At 39.4% G+C, this 18,205-nt stretch overlaps 1 protein-coding gene across 4 annotated transcripts in view; it reads right to left on the reverse strand.

Annotated features, from left to right (window-relative positions):
- Window positions 1-997: 997 nt before the first annotated feature.
- sfmbt2 (Scm like with four mbt domains 2) overlaps window positions 998-18,205 on the reverse strand; it is a 56,419-nt gene continuing 39,211 nt past the window's right edge. For all 4 annotated transcript variants that reach the window (XM_084909455.1, XM_084909452.1, XM_084909453.1 and 1 more), the window contains 8 exons: window positions 17,190-17,257; window positions 11,838-11,977; window positions 11,272-11,381; window positions 8,963-9,138; window positions 8,636-8,805; window positions 3,142-3,438; window positions 2,718-2,840; window positions 998-1,901 (listed from right to left, as the gene is read on the reverse strand). In XM_084909455.1, the coding sequence (XP_084765581.1) occupies window positions 1,761-1,901; window positions 2,718-2,840; window positions 3,142-3,438; window positions 8,636-8,805; window positions 8,963-9,138; window positions 11,272-11,381; window positions 11,838-11,977; window positions 17,190-17,257 (1,225 nt within the window). In that variant the 3' untranslated portion in view covers window positions 998-1,760. The remainder of the gene's footprint in view (window positions 1,902-2,717; window positions 2,841-3,141; window positions 3,439-8,635; window positions 8,806-8,962; window positions 9,139-11,271; window positions 11,382-11,837; window positions 11,978-17,189; window positions 17,258-18,205) is intronic.

An 18,205-nucleotide genomic window follows, 5' to 3' on the forward strand; every position in this document is an offset into this window, starting at 1 on the left:
TTATTTATTTATTCATTGTAACAGTTTATATACTAACCCTTCCAGTGAGCTGCAGTTCTCTGGGTAAAAATGCCTTGTTGATGTCAGACTGCAAATAACCACTTTTTACAACCAAAGTATGCAGAAGAGTATCTCTAAATGCACAACACAACGAACGTTGCAGCAGAAGACACACCAAGTGCTGCTCAGCCTAAAATGTGCACACACCCACAAAAACAAGACCATCCAATAGCGACTCCTGATTTCTGCTGCTACATTCAGGCAGGTTCAGAATTTGACTATGTCTATTCGTTTATTACCACAGTGTACTTGTGCACCATGTCACAAAGCTCAAATCATCTTAAACTGTTCTCCTGAACATGACAGTGAGTTCACTGTACTCTAATGCAGCGGTACCAAACCCCCGGGCCACGGACCGGTACCGGTCCGTGAGTCGTTTGGTACCGGGCCACGAGAGCTGAGGATCAGGTGTGAAATTTATGGATTTCAGGGTTTTTATCGGTTTTTAGCCGTATTTTTTTTAATCGTTTTTATCGTTAACGTTGTTTCCCTGGGTCTTTTCCCGTGTGTTATGAATAAATCTTCTTTTTTTAGGTACCGGCACTGGTTTTATTTTGTTGTATTTATCCGCGACACCTTAAAGGCCGGTCCAGGAAAATATTGTCGGACATAAACCGGACCGTGGCGGAAAAAAGCTTTGGGACCTCTGCTCTAATGGCCTCCACAGTCATCAGATCTCGAATAGAGCTCCTTAGGGATGTTGTGGGTCAGGAGATTCCCATCATGGATGTGCAGCAGCTAGGTCATGCTATCTTATCAACATGGACCAAAATTTCCAGCACCTCTGTGAATTTGTTCCATAAAAAATACAATCAAGTTCTGAAGGCAAAAGTGGAGTGAAATACATTTATACCAGGTGAATATGTCATGCTGTCAGGAACCTTCAGTTTATGTTTATTAGTGTTTGAACTGAAAAGCGAAGCACAAGAAAAACAGATAAAAATCAATAGAAATTTATTTTCTTACTTATCAAAAATATCTGCAACAGAATTGCATAGATGGACACAAAATAGCTTCCATGATTGATTCATGTGACTGTAACAATGAGAAGAGAGTAAGACTATTCCAGTGTGTTCTTCTCTCAAACACACGGGATGCTTATTTGAACTGAATAAATTCATACCATAGTTTCCCGTTTTCAATAAAGATTAGCTAATACGTACATTGTGATATACATCTCCAATTTTTTTCCTCAAAAATCCAAATGGATAATCACTCCTTATAAATAAGGGTAACAATAAATATTCCAAATATATTAATTCTTGGTTTGTTAAATACTTTCCGATTATATTTTCTGAACCGATTATGCCACACAGAAAAAAAGGGAAAACTCTTCATGATTATAATTTTTAAAACTTAATTGCTATGATGCTCCTCTATGACAAATCAAATGGAAATGAAAAGTAAGAGAAAAAAAAACAAGTCCTCAGCTTCTTCACAGATCAGTAGAGCACACAGATCAGCTCAGTGTGTTCAGTTCTGCCGGAGTCGACAGTAAGGAAGTTTTTTTGTTTTTCGTGGGTACTGCATATCATTTTCACACAGATAGTATCCCAGAAATTAATCCTTCAGCTTCTCATCTGGAAACATCCTCCTGCTGTCCCTCGGTGTGTGCTTATCCAAAGTAACCGACTGCCAAAATAATTTGGAAATCCACGTAATCCAACATTTCCAGGCTTGCTCCTGTCGCTGCTCCTCCATCAGTTGGCGTACTGTTTGTAGAAGGCAACTTTGACACGCTCGATCTGGTGACACAGCTTGATGGCAGGCCCGAGCTTCAAGTCCATACACTCCTGGACTGTGGGCAAAGTCAGCAGCAGCAGGGCCTGACCATCGATGTCCTGCACACAAGTTAAACAGAAATATTCAGGGTTTGAAGCTTTCAGATTAAACTCCTATAATGTACTTCACCTCAAAAAAAGCTGCTTGCAGAGGGCGTTTTTATACAAAATTAGAGCTTCAGTTTAGTTTCAAACAGTCTAGTTTTTTTTTTATTTTTAGTGTATTTATATAAAGTATTTGTCAGATTCTAAGTTGAAAAGTTCAAAACAAAGCTCTAATAAAGTACGATAATGAAAGCACTCGACACATTTAATAACACTGCCATTCTAAAAATATAGAATAGGGTTAAAAATATAATATCCAAACATGTTATTTATCACGTTTGTGTTCAGTGTAATATGTGAGGGTCTCTGCTGGCTTTTACTGTATTTCTTGTCTTGGTTACACTGAGGTGTTTCTCTGTGTGTGTTTATCTACTCTGTGTGTAAAGACAGCCCCTCCCCTCCTTCTACACACACGGTCCAAGGAGAGACACACAAGCTGAAGTCAGTCGAGTTAATCACTCTAAAATAAACTAATAAAAAAACCCACATTGTTGCCACCTAAACCAATCAGTGAGGCAAACACTGTATCTAACCAAACACTGGGCCATCAAGAAAAAAATATTAAAACAATTTATAGAAGAGTTTGTACACAGACAGTTGAAAACAGGGGCTCTGTCTAAAAATATCTATGATTTCTCTAATGCTACATTTTTGCTCAACCCCTGAAATTTAGTTACTTTATTCTGCACCTTCAGCCCCTATTTATCAAACAAGCAACACTTTTATTGACATGTATACCTAACAGTAATTGTGTTTTTGTTTTTTGTTTACCTGCTCCTGGAAAATGCCAGCCAGAGATGCGCAGTCGGTAGAGTTAATGAACTGGACGACTTCATCTACGCTCCACTCCAGAGGGTTTCTGTCCAAAACCAACTGACCTTCCTCCTCCTCCACCTGAACAGTTGCACATAAAAGGCACACTGTGAACTAGAGGGTAGCACACACTGCTCTGGGTTCTGTTAATCACTCAACTATTTCAGTGTTGATAGGATAAATCCTGATGTGATAAATCCCCCCATCGTTGATTTATTCTGGTGTAGAAGCTCGTGATGGAGCTGTTTTACTCTCCTCTCGACACTATTACTTTTACATATAATTAAGTGTACCAAAAATATGATGCATTAATATCAGTAAACAGGAGACATGCTTGTCATAAAGAGTATGGGGAACCTGTTTTGTAGCCTCTCTGCTTTACCTGCATGTCTTGTCCTTTGGCAGGCTGGTACTTGCTGTTCTGGTTGTACGCAGACAGCGAGCGAGTTGACCTCCTGCGACCTGCGGGAGCCTCCGGGCTGAGTGCCGGGCTGAGTGCCGGGCTGAGTGCCGGGTTTCCCGCGCTGACGGCCCTGCGCAGCGCCGTGGCCCGGCGAGGACGGCTGCTGGTCACCTCCACCGATGAGGTGTCTGTGTGGTCCTCGCGAGGTTCCGAGCTGGTGCCCTCGCTGCCCGACTGCAACGCCATCTCTTCGTCCTCCTCTCCCTCATCACTATCCTGGAGAGGGGAGAAAGAAGGGAGTTAGAGAGGCACTCAGTTGTTCACAGTTGTCCCGGAAATCATGCATATCATGCAGAAATGTTTGTCTCAATGTTTATTCACCAAGTTTAGCAATTTATTCAATTTACCAGTCAAATGAGAGTTTCGGAATAATTAAAAGCAAAAGAATTGTAAAAAAGCTGTGGATAAACAGAAGTTTTTAATTTGAACATCAGCACAAAAGCTGCTTACAAAAGCCAAACTTGAATATTTATGCCTCGTAAATGTTTTCACAGCATTTTGTTGGGATCATTTTGGTAAAATGTTGTTAGAAAAGGCCGAAACGCACTGGTGTAACAGTAGAGGAAACATTTGAGCTGGACTGAAGTCTGAAGTTTCTTTTAATGACATTAGCCAAAACTCATGTACTCAGAGTTTCTTGTTTACACAGACAAAGCAGAGGATTTTACGTTAACCAGAAGCTGCTACGTCAATTTAAATGCAGACAGAAATATCTATTAAATATTATGACTGTAGCTGACTGAGATAAAAACAGTTTTTCATGCAAAAAATTAGTTAATAGTATAAATGATTTGAAAGATCTGCCAATCTGGTTACATGTAATTGGTTACATGTCAGTCTGCAGTGATATAACACAGAGAAAAGAAGCCACTCCTCACAGATGCCAGAGCACAGAAACGATCATTAACATGAGCGGGTTATCTATTCAATCACTTTGTGTTTCTCTTTAGGACTGAAACAATCTTCCAACCAGTCCGGCCAGTAAAACTCCACAATGTTGCTGAACCACCTCATGCATAAACTATACTTTCAGCCTAACGATTCCCTCCCTCCCAGCAACCACCACCCTTGTTGAGGCCACATGAATGTGTGGTTTTTTTTTTAATGTAATGAGGAAGGTAACTTGGTAAATTTGGGGTTTGGGTTATCATGCTTTCCTATAGACACAAGTACATAAAACAGGTAAGACTAGATTAACCTCAGCCAGCCACTGCAATAAAATGCTGCCACGTGAATTCTTTATTATTAGTAAACCAGAAATTTAGAATATTATGCAGGTATATTTACACTACTGTTATGTTGTTTGTTGACAAGCAATGCAGTGTTCCAAACTTCTGGTATAAACACTTGGAGTATTGTAGGAGTGCTGGAGGATACGATTTTGGGGTTAAAAAGCTAAAAATTGCACTTTTTACTTCATGACTTGTGAGCAATGAAGCTCATTCTTTTTTGTTGTTGTTTCGGTTTTTTCAGGGTTATGCTTGTTGCCTGGTAATACACTGGTAATATTTTCTGAGGTTAGGTGCTCCAAAACCTGTTTGGGCCACATTTGAACCTAAGTAATTACCACAGCAGGTTTCATGTAATGTTAGTTGGATATGTTGAATTTATTGACTTTATTGCCAGAATACTCCCACTTATTCTGGATTATCTGTCCATCTGGGCTTTCTCTGATGTAAAGCAGACCTTAACTCCCTGCTAAACTGGCTTGTTGAGTTTCACTGTGGACACTGTGAGTGATTTTAAGGAGGAATCTGCAACATTTAAAAAGTCTTCTTGTAATAAAGAGTGCTGAGGTCAATTGATCATAATACAGTCACATAGAAGATGCTACCTGCTCATTCACTGGTGTTAAAAACATATTCCTGTGGTTTAAAAGTGACACAGACAGCAATCTGGGAGACGTATTTATGATGCAAGAAATGGAAACTTCTCCTGCTGTTAGCTGAAGAACAAAAGAAACAGATTTAATTTTAGTTGCAGGTTCAAAGGCACAGTGGGGTACGCTTGCCACAAAATTTTATTGTGTGAACACCACAGCTACACTAATGCAGCCTTTTATTATCCAACATGCCAGGTTGTACTGTCCTCCTGCTAACAACTCATTCAGCAACACTGCCCAAGTGCAGAGGACCAAAATTTAAGAATGTGATAATTTCCTGTAATCACTGTCGGTGTTAGTACAAAAGTCTGTTGTTACGTGTCTTGAAATGTATTTATGTTGTTGCACAAGTCTAATACTTTTCCAGACTAATCTATCTTTCAGCCTGACTTTCAGGTCAGTATTTATTTTATATTTAATTTTCTATCGTCATCAGAACTGTTAATGTTAAATCTGTTGTTTTTGGTCATCTTTAACAGTCATAATCATTTATTTATTATAATCTTATCAACTATTCTCCCCTTATTTAACCGGAAGATGAATGGTCAGATTTTGTCTTTTTATCCCTGTCATGTAGTGGTCTGCAGCATATTCACATGTTACTTTCTATTCTACAGTATGTGTTAATATTTTAAGTGATCACCTTTAAAAATCTATTTAATCTAAAATCTATTTATTCGTAATACCACCTCTTTATTCACCTGTAAATAACTCAACCTGCACAAAAAGGTGTAACACAAACAAAATGTGACTAAAAGTTTTCTGAAATGTTTGTTTTTGTTTTTTTTAACCACAGCAGCAGTGACAAGGACATCTCACCCTCATGAATTTTTATTATTATGTTATCCCCACTCTGCTTCATGTTTTCTAGCCACAGAGTGACAGTTTGTTTTTCATAAACAGAGCAGGAGCGCAAGAAGAGAGACAAGTGCAGAAAATGCTCCTCCTGACCTGAAATTCATGCACACTGAAATTAACAGAGCCTTTTAAAATAATTACAGTTTATTCAAATCCTGACTTGCTTTCTATGGTGTGAAAGGTTCTGCGTGTGTTCTATTGTTTCATTCATCCAGACTGCACAGTGGGCGTATTAAAAGGCAGATTAAGTGCTTATATACACTTTTAATAAAAGTAGATTTTCCCATTTCTCTAAATATCAGCTGGACTGGCCTCTAATATGAGTGATAACCACTGATCATTTAGTCATAAAACAAATATGGTTAGAAATGTGTCTTAAATCCTTTGTGACAAATGACATAATGAATAATAAAACTGTCTTTTGTTGACAGGACATAGGAATTTCTATTAATTCAGGACTCAAAGGCTGTCAGAATGCTGCTCCATTGCCGCCTGATCGATGCAAATCCAAAGGTTGTCTCTCTCTCTGCTGAGGCGCTGCATGCTTAGCATTGTTCTAGGCTGTGGCCTCCAGATAATCATATTTACATTTAAATGGCAACAGACATTACGTGAGGAGGAGGTATGGCACTCAAGGAATCCAGAATAGAAATCCATGCGAGTTTTCAGAAATGCTAAAGATCCTTGCCCCGAAAGAGCCCATTAAAACCCGAAACAGGAAGCATGTAAGCAAATACTCTTTCAGCTGTGTTGATGCTTACCCATAGCAGAGGTGCAGGAACCTTTCAGCTGTGCTGTGGACATTATATTTTACCTTTCCACTCATGATTGTAGTAAAAAAGTCATGCCAGTTTATACTCTTCCTGTACCGATAACATAAGATTACTATGGCATTTGTACAGTGCTCTGGATTAAGCACTTAATAAAGCCGTAACGCTCTGAAACTGTGAGTGTGTAGTATTGTGTTATACTTAATAACTTAGATTTGTGTAACGCCTTTCAAGAAACCCAAGGACGCTTTACAAAAGACTATAAATAAACAAAAAAAGGCTAGAGGTCAAAGGCTTTGCTTAATACGCGAGTTCTGAGAAGTTTCTTGAAGGACTCCAGTGACGGGGAGTTACGCCCCGGCCTACGTGCAAAATGTTGTGAGGCTCATATAGGTGTCCACATAACCTCTGAAATTAAAGTTATGGCACTCTCTTTATTATAAGTGGCTTCGAAATAAGTGCTGTTCGTAGTGAATGTATATTTGTCAGACCCCCTTTCTTTGTTTACTCTAAATCTGTTTAACCAGGACAAAAAATGATCTAAATCAGCCATTTCATTCTGCTGTGACAAATGTAACGATGGTATTGTCTCACTTCATCATGCAAAAGCCATGAGGAGTAATATTCAACAGAAATGTCTCAGACAATTGTGAAAAGCTTTTAAAAACAGAAAAGTAGTTTTGCAAATTACTGATGTTATTGATAAATATATCACACAATATTGAGCATAACAGTCATCACATGTTTATTTAGTCCAATGTGATTGGCTGACCAGTATTTGTGCTCAACCCAATATTCAGGCTGAACGTAAAGCTGCTCTGATTTCTCTGCTGGACGTGGTTGTTGATTGTTGTTGGATCAGGAGGATGTTGCTGGATAACAGCACCAGAAGGTCCTGGAGTGATTTCCTCATCTCTGCTTGCCTCGTCTTCTTCTTTGAGGAACCGCTGCATGAGTTTTCTTACAGATTTTGTGATGACAAAACCCAAGATGAAACCCAGAGCGAGGACGGGCATGATGAGAGTCTGTTTAAGTCAGAGTTCTGCGACTCTGCACTTAATCCAGCAGGCACCAGTCTTGTTGAAACTGATGATGTTAGCAGTCTCAGGTGGAATGTTTCTTTTTGTGCTTGTTTTCTTTCATTGCTATGGTGACTCAAAAGCTCCTTGTTGCCACGGCGCCATGTTGTAGTACAACCAAAGCCTTTCTAGAAGCAAATCTCACCACTTTGCAGCCATCTTGAAAAATTTCAAGATGGCTTGAACCAAACCAAAACAAAAACCTGTAGCTCCTCTTATGGCCACTTGAGGCAGTCTAGCTAGACTCCCATACTTTAATGCACAGTTTCATATAAAAATATTCCAGGAGGAGCCCAGACCTCATGGTTCAGCGGTCCACTATATAATGCACTGAATGCAACGCCTGTGTAGGCTGTTAAAACTAGAGAATGAACTCATGCCCCGCTTTCACTGAAAACTGACCGTATCCCTGTGTTAATATGCTAAAGCTAACTGAGGCCGTAACCTGTGAGGTAGTCATATAATAAGCTTTAAAACTCACACAAATGCAGACTTGATGCCTGAAGACGGTACTTCTGTGGCATCTGCATATTAAATTAACAACTATAACGTGATTGACTGCAACCTTTCTGTGCCAGATGTGTGGCTATTTTTAGCTACAATAAATAACTCAGTGCCCAGCAGTGGATATATCTGCATAAGGCACCTGCATGAGCAGCTCCTCTTTTACCCCGCATTTTCTATATTCACACGTGATTTTGTTTATAATTTATACACTGTGCACTTTGTTGTGAGTGTACCTGCTGCTTGTCACATGAGCAGGAGTGCACAGGACACTTGTTATGAGAGACGAAATAAAAGGAAGAAGTGAGGTGTTTTCTAACCTGCGGGGAGCCAGCGGGAGTGTAGTCCACAGCAGAGGAGCGTCTTTTCTTCTGCACAAAGATAGCTTTCCTCTTCTTCCTGCGGCGCGTCGGCTTGGCCAGCTCTCCCTCTGCTGTCTCCTCTCCTGCAGTGGGCTTGGATAGCTTCCTCTTCTTCCCATAGTAATAGGCTGTGGACGCAGAGCAGATGTTGAAAACAATGCACCTAAAACAAAACTTAGCCACTCATCCAGGGCAATTATACACTCTGCAGCATCACAAGCTTTGATTTGGGTCTCCTTCATAGCTGTGGCGCAGGAAGTGATGCGTATAATTACAGAGACTCACTGTATTTGGTTTTTGTTTGGATGGAGCAGTTCTCTGGGCACTTGTCAGTAACGAGGATGGGGCTGAAGAGGTTCGGGCAGCACTGTAGTTTCACACACACTTTACGGCAGAAATCTGGGATCTGGTCTGCTAGGCGGACAATCCGTATGGTGGAGCGATACGTTTTTCCTTTATATCTGGGTGTGGGAGGAAGGAAAGGAAAGACAGAGGGACATTGTCAGTGAATAATTACTTTTATTTATGAGGACAATGGCTAATTAAACCATCTGTGATCCATCAAAGCACTCATAGGTGAATGATGATTGCTTGCACAGCAAGGATGTGAAAAACGGGCAGTTTTAGGACAGCCCACATGAATTCAGACTGTTCGGTTGATTAGGCCGATTCAGGAGAACGGAGTGAGATGAAGGGTCAATTTGGCAATATCCCACATAATGGCTAAGGTCAGGCAAAGAGAGCGGAGCTGCTGGCAAGAAAAAAATATAATGACCTGCAAACTAATGTTGGTCTGTGCTACTTTCTTTTTTTTGGAGGTTAATAGGTTAAAATCCAATAATAAATCATTAGTGAAACAGTAGTTTAGTTTGATTTTAAACCAAAACACATCAACAAAGTCACATTTCAATTAGTTGTATCAATAAATTTCTTTCAATACATTCTGTTGTGTAACATAAACGTGCTTACAGAAATCAGAAAAGGAATTTTTCATGTCATAGACTGAATGACTAATCATTTAATTTGCAACTGTTAAGGAAAATCAAAATCAAGTTAAAGCCCTAATAGAAAATAAAATAGTTAAATTAAGTATTATACCCTTAAAAATGCAATGCTGATATGTTAATTCTGACAGGACAGGATGACTTAAAGGTTTCTAAACATGCAGCAGACTTTATCTGATCTCTTTGTTTAATCATTAATCATTAAATGAGACACATGTGTTTATCTGGTACTATAGCCCATTGTTGGCTCTGAGGGGAGGTTAGATGAGGGGAATTCCAGAGCAGTGCGTGTAACTCATAATAATTTTCATAGATACAATTTTCACTTAGATGAGGCAGTCCTAATGAAAGGAGAACGCGGCTTGTGGTAGTCAAGGAGCAGAAGAAGCAAACGAAATGAAACAAAAACACAAAATATTGATTTTCTCTTTCTTCTGCTTTTAGAGGTCTCAAACTAACATAACGCACCAGCAGTCAGCAACTACGGTCAAATCAGTTAATATTAAGTCAGTCAATTCAATTTATTCAGTTACTTTTAATTATTAACTATGTTTATCTTACTAATTTATTTTTATGGATCAGCATTAACTCTGCTCTTAGAACTTATAGGAATGAACAGACTGCTGCCCACAAGGAACTATTCTCCACATTAACACTTTAAAATGTCTGATTTTTACTGATTATCAACTGAAAACTGAAAAATAAAAATAAACACTATAAAAGCTGCAAATCTGCAATAGCTTAAAAGCTGCAGATATTCTGCAACATTTGTGATATAAACTTTGCTTAACAATGTATTTTCTTATGTTTTTAAACACTAATATAATCTATGAAATCATGCCAAGTTATTTAAAAAAGCCCTGTAATGATTATGACACGCCATGTGAGTTAATTCACACAGTGACCCTGAGATGTGCTCCATCAGGACCTCAATTTTAAGTAACAATCTGAAGAAAATTACAACCAAACAGGAACAAGATCCATTAATTAATGAGAAATATGTACTCTCTGTCAACTTGTTTTTGCTCTTGCTTAATTGAACTCAATTGTGTACTGAACCTCCTCCACTTTGGAGTCAGAAATAAATTGGCTCTCTGGGTGGTAGATGCCCCAGAAAATTAAAAGTAAATCCTCTGGCGTGTTGTTAAAACACTCGTGCGTGAATGTGATCACTGTGCTCTGCGGGCCACCACAGGTGACTCACTCAGACTCATGACTGCCTGATTCTTTCTCGTTTCGGACGGAAAAAATGGGGCCGTTTTCGATTAGAAAACACCGAGCACGCAGCCTGAAGCTGTGGAATAATTTGGCTCTGTGCAGCCAGCAGTGGATGAAAATGCAGACCTTACACAAACATTACAGCAACAAAAAACAACATAAAAAATTCAAAGAGGGGCAGGGAAAATGGCCTCGCAGGAAACGAGAGGAGGGGGGAGGGACACAGGGCCCTTTTAGAAAAGATAGTGATGATTTATTATGAAATTCAATGGCCCATGACCAAAACAGGAGTGGAGCAAATGAAATGAGAAAAGAACATGTTCATTGTTGCTCCCCTGCCATTTTTTGTTTTGTATTTTCCTTTCCCCTCACTTGGCTTTGAGGGTCTCCTCTTGGCAGTCCCAGCTCTGATCCTCCAGCTCCTGCAGCTCCTTCAAGACTCGTCCAGGCTTGTAGGCAGCGTTGATCAGCATGCTCAGCAGCTGGAAGCAAAAACAGAACAAAGAAAAAGACAAATAAACTCCTGCTTGATGTGAACAACTCAAGACAAATGTGAACAAACACGAATGAGGATCCAAGCGAAAGTGAAAGAAAAGATACAGATCACAAAAAACTGTGGAGAAAGCTACATTCTCACACCTGCACAAAGTGCACGAGCGCACACAGTCTCTAGAGAAATTAAAAGGCTGTTTTCCCAAATGGTGGTGGCGGTGTATAACAGTAAACACTGCTGACTGACAGCTCCTCACATTAAAATGAAGGTGCTGCTGGGAAACGGCAGGTGGTTAACAAGACATCGCTGTCTCGGCCTCCGTCTCTTACCTCCTCCCTCTGTCAATTTCTGCTGGCCCACCTCTCCCTTTGAAAGTGTGCAACCCTTTGATTAAACCTGCTCCTCTCTATAACCTCCCCCCCACCTGTTTTTGACATCAGCCCACCTCTTTGAGGACCAGTGTGCATTTTCCAGGTCCGACAGCCTGCGGCAGCTCTGCGATGCGTCCCTTGTTGAGGTAGGGTCCTGAGAAACAGCGGTGGTTGACAAAAATCTTGGAGCAGCAGTATCTTCCATTAGCTGAACCTAGGACAGAAAAGAAGGAAAAATGGATGTTCACCACTGTGGGAAATAAATATGCTACATGTAATACTGGCATAGTCCAAATAATATCTCTTACAAATTTTGAAACCATAAATAAAACATTGAAACAAATATTCTGGACAAAACTGAAACCAACATCGCATTTGGAAAATCAAAGAGAAACAGAAGAGAGTGCACAAGCGTACAAGGAAGCTTTCAGAGTAAACAGATTACACTTAGTTTTCGGATTTTTTTTTAAGTAGCCATGGGTCACAACATCTCATTATTCCTGGTGGAAAATGTCAGGTGGAAAGAAAATTATTCTCCAAAAGGAACAAACGTTTCTCTGTATGTGTGGCCATGGTTGCAAATCAACTTGCAGAGTCAGCAGCAAGCCTAGGCGCACTAAAGCCACTTATATAATCAAGTTAAGTTAATTATATAGCACATTTAAGCACAACAGATGTTGACCAAAGTGCTGCACAGCAATCAATAAAGAATTAGGAAAAAAAACAGAACTATGGGACAGTAAGGGAGCACGATGGAAATTAAAATACAGCTGTAAAATAATGTAAACTAACCTACAATGTTCACAGAAAGGCAGACGTAAAAGGCTCAAGAGAAGAGGTGCTTTTTTTTTGTTGACATATGAAAGACTGTTAAGTGAGGCTCTACTACCAGCTGGCAGACAGCTTACTTAAAGCATTCTGCGTGGGGTATTAAACACTATAACATGTTAGATACTTGGTGGTGGGGGGGGCGGGGGGGCGGGCAAGCTCATGCAAGCAGCTGCAAGTGTACAAAAGGATTTTTAGATTAATCCTAAACTCTACAGTAACCAGTGCAATGACGCAAAGACAGAGGAAATATGTTCATGTCTTTGTTTGCCAGTTAGTACTGCAATCTTTGCGATAAGTTGGTATGAAGTAGTACTTCCTCACCTGTACCGGGATTATGGGCAAAACTCAACAGGCCAAACACAGCGGCTCATATTTGATACTCCTGTGAACCAATGTCTTCCCTGTCCACCGAACCGGAGTTTACAAACTTCCTTTCAAACCCATGTTTTGTTTCCTTAAAATACAAAACCTCATTTGATGTTTGACTGAATAATTGGTGTGTCACTTCCATTCAAGGGTGTTAGTCATATTAACGGCTTCAGTTTCTCTTTAAATACAATTTTAGAAGCTAACATTGATGTCATGGTTTTTCCTGGCTCAATACGACGGGAATAGGCCCTTAAGCATGATTTGTCCACAGGTTTGTCAGTTCTGCATTTTCTTGTTATTTCTGACCATTTGATAGACAGAAAACCTCACTTTAAACAAACTAGTTAAAATATGTTTAATGACAGACTTGGTGATTCTTCATTTTTTTCGTGAAGGAAATTACCTGCATGTATGTTTGGATTATGTAAGTATTATAATAACAGATGATGATTTTTTTCAATATTATAGTTGTATAATGAAACGACATTTAAACTAAATGTTGAACCTCTCTCAAAACACTTCCTTGTGGTTTGATTGAGCATTGGCAGTATAAGGAAATGACCCAACAACTTTTTACTGGTTTTGTTTCTCAATGCTTTTCTTCCACTCTGAACCAGAAAAAAGACAAAGGAAGAAAACAGAAAGCTCCTTTGTAAATGAAAGTAAATGAATGGTTGTGGTGCTCTTTACTTACTTACTACTTTCCGGTATATCATTAGTGTGTGACTAACCATTTCAGCACATAGGTGAGAGCAGAGTCAAACTGGGCCATGAGTACATCCTGTTCATGTGACCCCCCCTACTCCACCACCCTCCACCGCCTCCAAGAAACAAACTAAGAAGTCGTATGAACGATGCTGCACTCTGGCCTTACTGGAGCACCTGAAAACTGTCTGCACCTGGAGGTGCACTGCCAGGGGCGAATAGTAATTAGATATGGCGATGAATATGCATGAGCAAGTGGGTGGTTTTAAACCAGGGACGAGGTTCTCCTCGAAACAATGCCCAGTTCAGCCCACCCCCACCCCTTTGCTCTTTTTGTGCTTGAACATACATGTTGCTTACAGACGTGTCTGCTCCCAAAGAAAACCAACCACACAATGAGGATGTGAGAGAAGGATGTGGTGTTTTGGTGAAATCTATTCTCAGATTTACTGATATGTCTGTTTATTTGGTTTCAGAAATGCACCCAGAAATACAACAAAGATTGCTAAGTGGCATTCTTAAAAAAAGCTACTTCACCTGACTGTTTTCTAAATTTTGGCTCCAATCCTGCTGGCCGTGGTGATATATTTCACATTTACTGAAATTTGGAAATGACGCAGCTTCATGGTGAATTTCCCTTAGGGCGCAATGGCGTTGAGGAAACCCCCAGTTCAGTTCAGTTATTTCAGACACTGAGGCGAGTGAAAACGAAAAATAACACACCCACATTTATTTGTCAATTGCACGGTAGATCTGAATTCACAAAAATTACCTGCTTTAAGTTTTTTAGAGATGTTGAACATGTGGCCGAAAATATCCGCCTATGCTTTAGTTTTCATTCCTAAATAAACAGTTTATCCTGAGCTTTGTTATGTGTTATGTTTAGTTATGTAAAGCTGATATATATCTTAACAGCACAGCGTTCAGACTGCTCTAAATTGCTGTGATGTCATAAAGAGATGATATCCCTAATATGGTCATCTCAGGTGCACAGGTGCAGTTTATGAGGGGCAGCCAATCAGGAAAAAATACTTCAATGGAGAGAAAACAGCTTGTTTGAGACGGTGGATGAATGGAGGTATAAATAAGGATATTTAAAAAATTACTTAAAATCGCAGATACTCTTATTAAAGAACATGAAACTGGAATGAGCAGATTCCCTTTAAGTTAGGCAAAAGAAAACTAGAGTCACAGGACAATTTGTAAAAAGGAAAAGGTAATTTTTAAGGATTCGCTTTATAAGCACATTAAAGTTTATGTGGTCACAAAAGAATGCTGTGTTCTGGCTCTAAGATTTTGTTTGTGGGTGTAACCTTCTCGCTCCAGCTGATAAAAAGCCAAACATACACATAGTACTCCCAGGGCAGCTACAATAACAGCGGGTAGAACAGAAACGCTCCGGCTCTCTAATGCATTAGAGATAAATAGGGATTTCCTGTGTAACAGCATTCTTTACATGTGCATATCTAGAATATGGTTTTATAAGAGAGAGAGAGAGAGAGAGAGAGAGAAAGATGTTTACTGAGGAGGAAATGAAACTTATTGAGTGTAAAACATAGGCGCAAGTTGCATCTTGTGCTGCTTTTTGCTTTCTCAAGTAGAGTTAAACATTTCTTTAACATTACTGATTCAGTTAAAACCACAACAGAAGAGGCTAAAAATGCATCTCTCTTTGTGGGATTACTGTAATTAATTTATCAAAGAGACAAACTGATTTACTTAACATGTAAAAACCGTATTAGTGTGAGAAGGAAGATCTTTTTATAAAAAATATTTTTCCCCTTTTGACTTCGGGGAAAACGGAAGACAAACAATAAAAGGAAATTCATGTAGCTCCAACCAACGATAACAACTAGGAGTAGTTGATAAAGTAAAAATGTGGCTCTCATACAGTAAATGAGAACAAATGAGCATATTGATGCCAATGCTTGTTAATCATTACCAGCTGATAATGGACAGTCATGTAGCTGAGAACAAGCATGATGATTTATGGAGTACATGCATAATTTAGTGGTTACTTCAGGATGCATTTCTGTCATTGCTGACTGACGTCTCAAGTAGTTTACTGTTTCCAGTAACTCATTAACACCATGCATGTTAAAACACAGATTTTAACTAGAGCCAATAACAACATCTGGATAAATTCCCTGCTTGTGTCCTCAGGGTTACTAGTTTTCCTGCGAACTGAGCTAGACTGAAAGCGCTCCTCCGGAGTGAATTTTCGACCCCGCTCGTTGGGTAGACGTGTTTCAAAATACATTGAAGCTCTATTAAAAATAAAAACAAACTTATTAAATTATTTAAATTAAATAATTTATTTTTGTTTTAATCCTATAAAACAAATGCAGCATCACCAAGTACAGCAGTGATGTCACCAACTCTGAGTATGGAACAGTTTTTATCATCCAACCGAGGAAAGAAAAAACACCTTAAAGAAGCATAATCTCAAGTTTCAAAGAGCTTTATATTGTAAGGTAAAGACCTACAATATTAGAGTACCAGACGATCCCCTGTGAGCAGCATTTGGTGACAGCTATAACTATCGAGTAATCGAGATTCTAAATTCAATTCTGTATTTATCAGGGAGCCGATGAAGACAAGCTAACATGGAAGAAATACGAGCCCTCTTTGTAGTTCCTGTCAGTACTCTCGCTGCGGCATTTCAGTTCTTCTGAAGGCTTTTCAGGGAGCTTTTAGGTGATAATTAATTACAATATTCCTGCCTGAAAGTAACAAATGCGTGAACTGTTTTTTCAGCGTGATTCTGAGACAGGATGTTTCTATTAAGCAATACTGAAAGAAAGCAGTCAAACACATTTGGTTAATGTGTGCACTGAAGGACATATCCTGGTTAAAAAAAAGGCTCCTCACAGTGTTAGTGCAGGTCAGGTAATACCATCCAGAGTTGGTATCTGGTTAAACATTTTAGAAACAAATACAAATATAACCTCAGTTTTGTCTTATGAGTTTCTCCTTCCTCTTCTTCTTCACTCTAAGTGTGACAACTTAAATTTAACTGTAATGCGTTTCACTGGAAAGCAGCCATGAAGGGACTCTCATAAGTCAAACTAGTGGGGAAATCCCTTACAGTGCCAACAGGTTGTAATATAATTTTGCTAGTTGGAGCCACTGATAGCTTTTAACATGAAGTATATATAGAAGGTAGAACTGCTTAGATCAAACAGTCCATATGTAACTTTATGGCATGAAATATAGAGATGATGGAGAAAATTAATTCAACTTCCTTTAGTAACATCTCTGACTGAACCTGTGACAGGACACACATCTTCCATCACATTGTTTTCAAACTCAGCAACTTGTAAATAAAATTTACTAAAGTGTTGAAGTGGAACTGAGTGAAACAGAGGAAAGCACATCAGAGCGCAGTAGGTATATCAGTGTGTAAATCCAGACTGACTTAAGAGTGGAGAAAGAGCGGGGATTTCCTTTAATCCTCGCCACAGCGGCTCATTAGCATTAATCACCACAGATATATCATGTGTAACGTGGCTTTTGATTACCTGGATCCAAGGCGGCAGGCTGGCAGTGGTTGACAGGACTCGCCTCGACAGGCTGGGAACGAGCCAACCTGTGGAAAAACGCAATCAATCCAGTCAGGCTGATCAATAAAATTATCCAAGGGATCTAATCAAACGGCAAACAGAAGTCAATTCACTCAATCAATCGGCACAACAGCGACTGCTTTCAGCTTCAGAATTAGAAACAGGAGTGTTGGAAGGTGGGTGTATGTAGTGATACCGATGAAAGGATTCTCCTAAAGGTATGAAATGGGATTAGTGGTTAGATGAGAGAGCTGACAAAGTGCTGCTGAAGACCTCATACTTCTCCTGCTCTCTGACCGCCGCCCTCACTCTTGCTCCCGCAAGTAAACAGTATAACATGCCATTCGTCTACAAAATCAATCAGCGCCCCAGGAAAGCAATTTCTGTTCTAAAAAAGCCACAGTTTCAATTAATGGGTTTGAGTGACACAGAGAAAGAAAAACCTTCAGGGTTTCTCTGAAGAAACATGTACTGATTTTTTTTTTTATCTTCTTTGGCTTTCAGGTAAAGGACAGAAACCAAAAACCCACAAATGATACCATTTTTCTGACCACACTGAAATTAAACCAATAACAGCGGTCTTCGGGTTACAGAGACATGCAGCCAGTGTTTCACTTTTAGCTGCAATTGAACTGTTTTCCAACACTTGAAAACCATGTTCAGGAGCAGGTTTAATGAGTGAGGAATAGGCATACAAGGAGAAAATGGAGGCCACCAGATCAGTTTGATAAATGAGGCTAGGAAAACCTTCATAGTTTCCTTTTGGAGCACTTTGAAATACAGCAAAAGGTAACCAAGTCTTGTCTTTTTTTAAATATAGGTTGTGCATAATTCCTACAATAGACACTGTATCTATTAGTTAACTATTAGGGGGAAGGAGGACTCTCAGCCATCTAATATTAGCATAAAATGTCCCCCAAAAATACTAGCACACGTCTTCAAAACATAGACTGTATATCAAAGATGGGCACGGC

Source organism: Perissodus microlepis, chromosome 17 (genome assembly GCF_051167445.1).
Source record: "Perissodus microlepis isolate ML-2025 ecotype Zambia chromosome 17, ASM5116744v1, whole genome shotgun sequence".
Classification (NCBI taxonomy): domain Eukaryota; kingdom Metazoa; phylum Chordata; class Actinopteri; order Cichliformes; family Cichlidae; genus Perissodus; species Perissodus microlepis.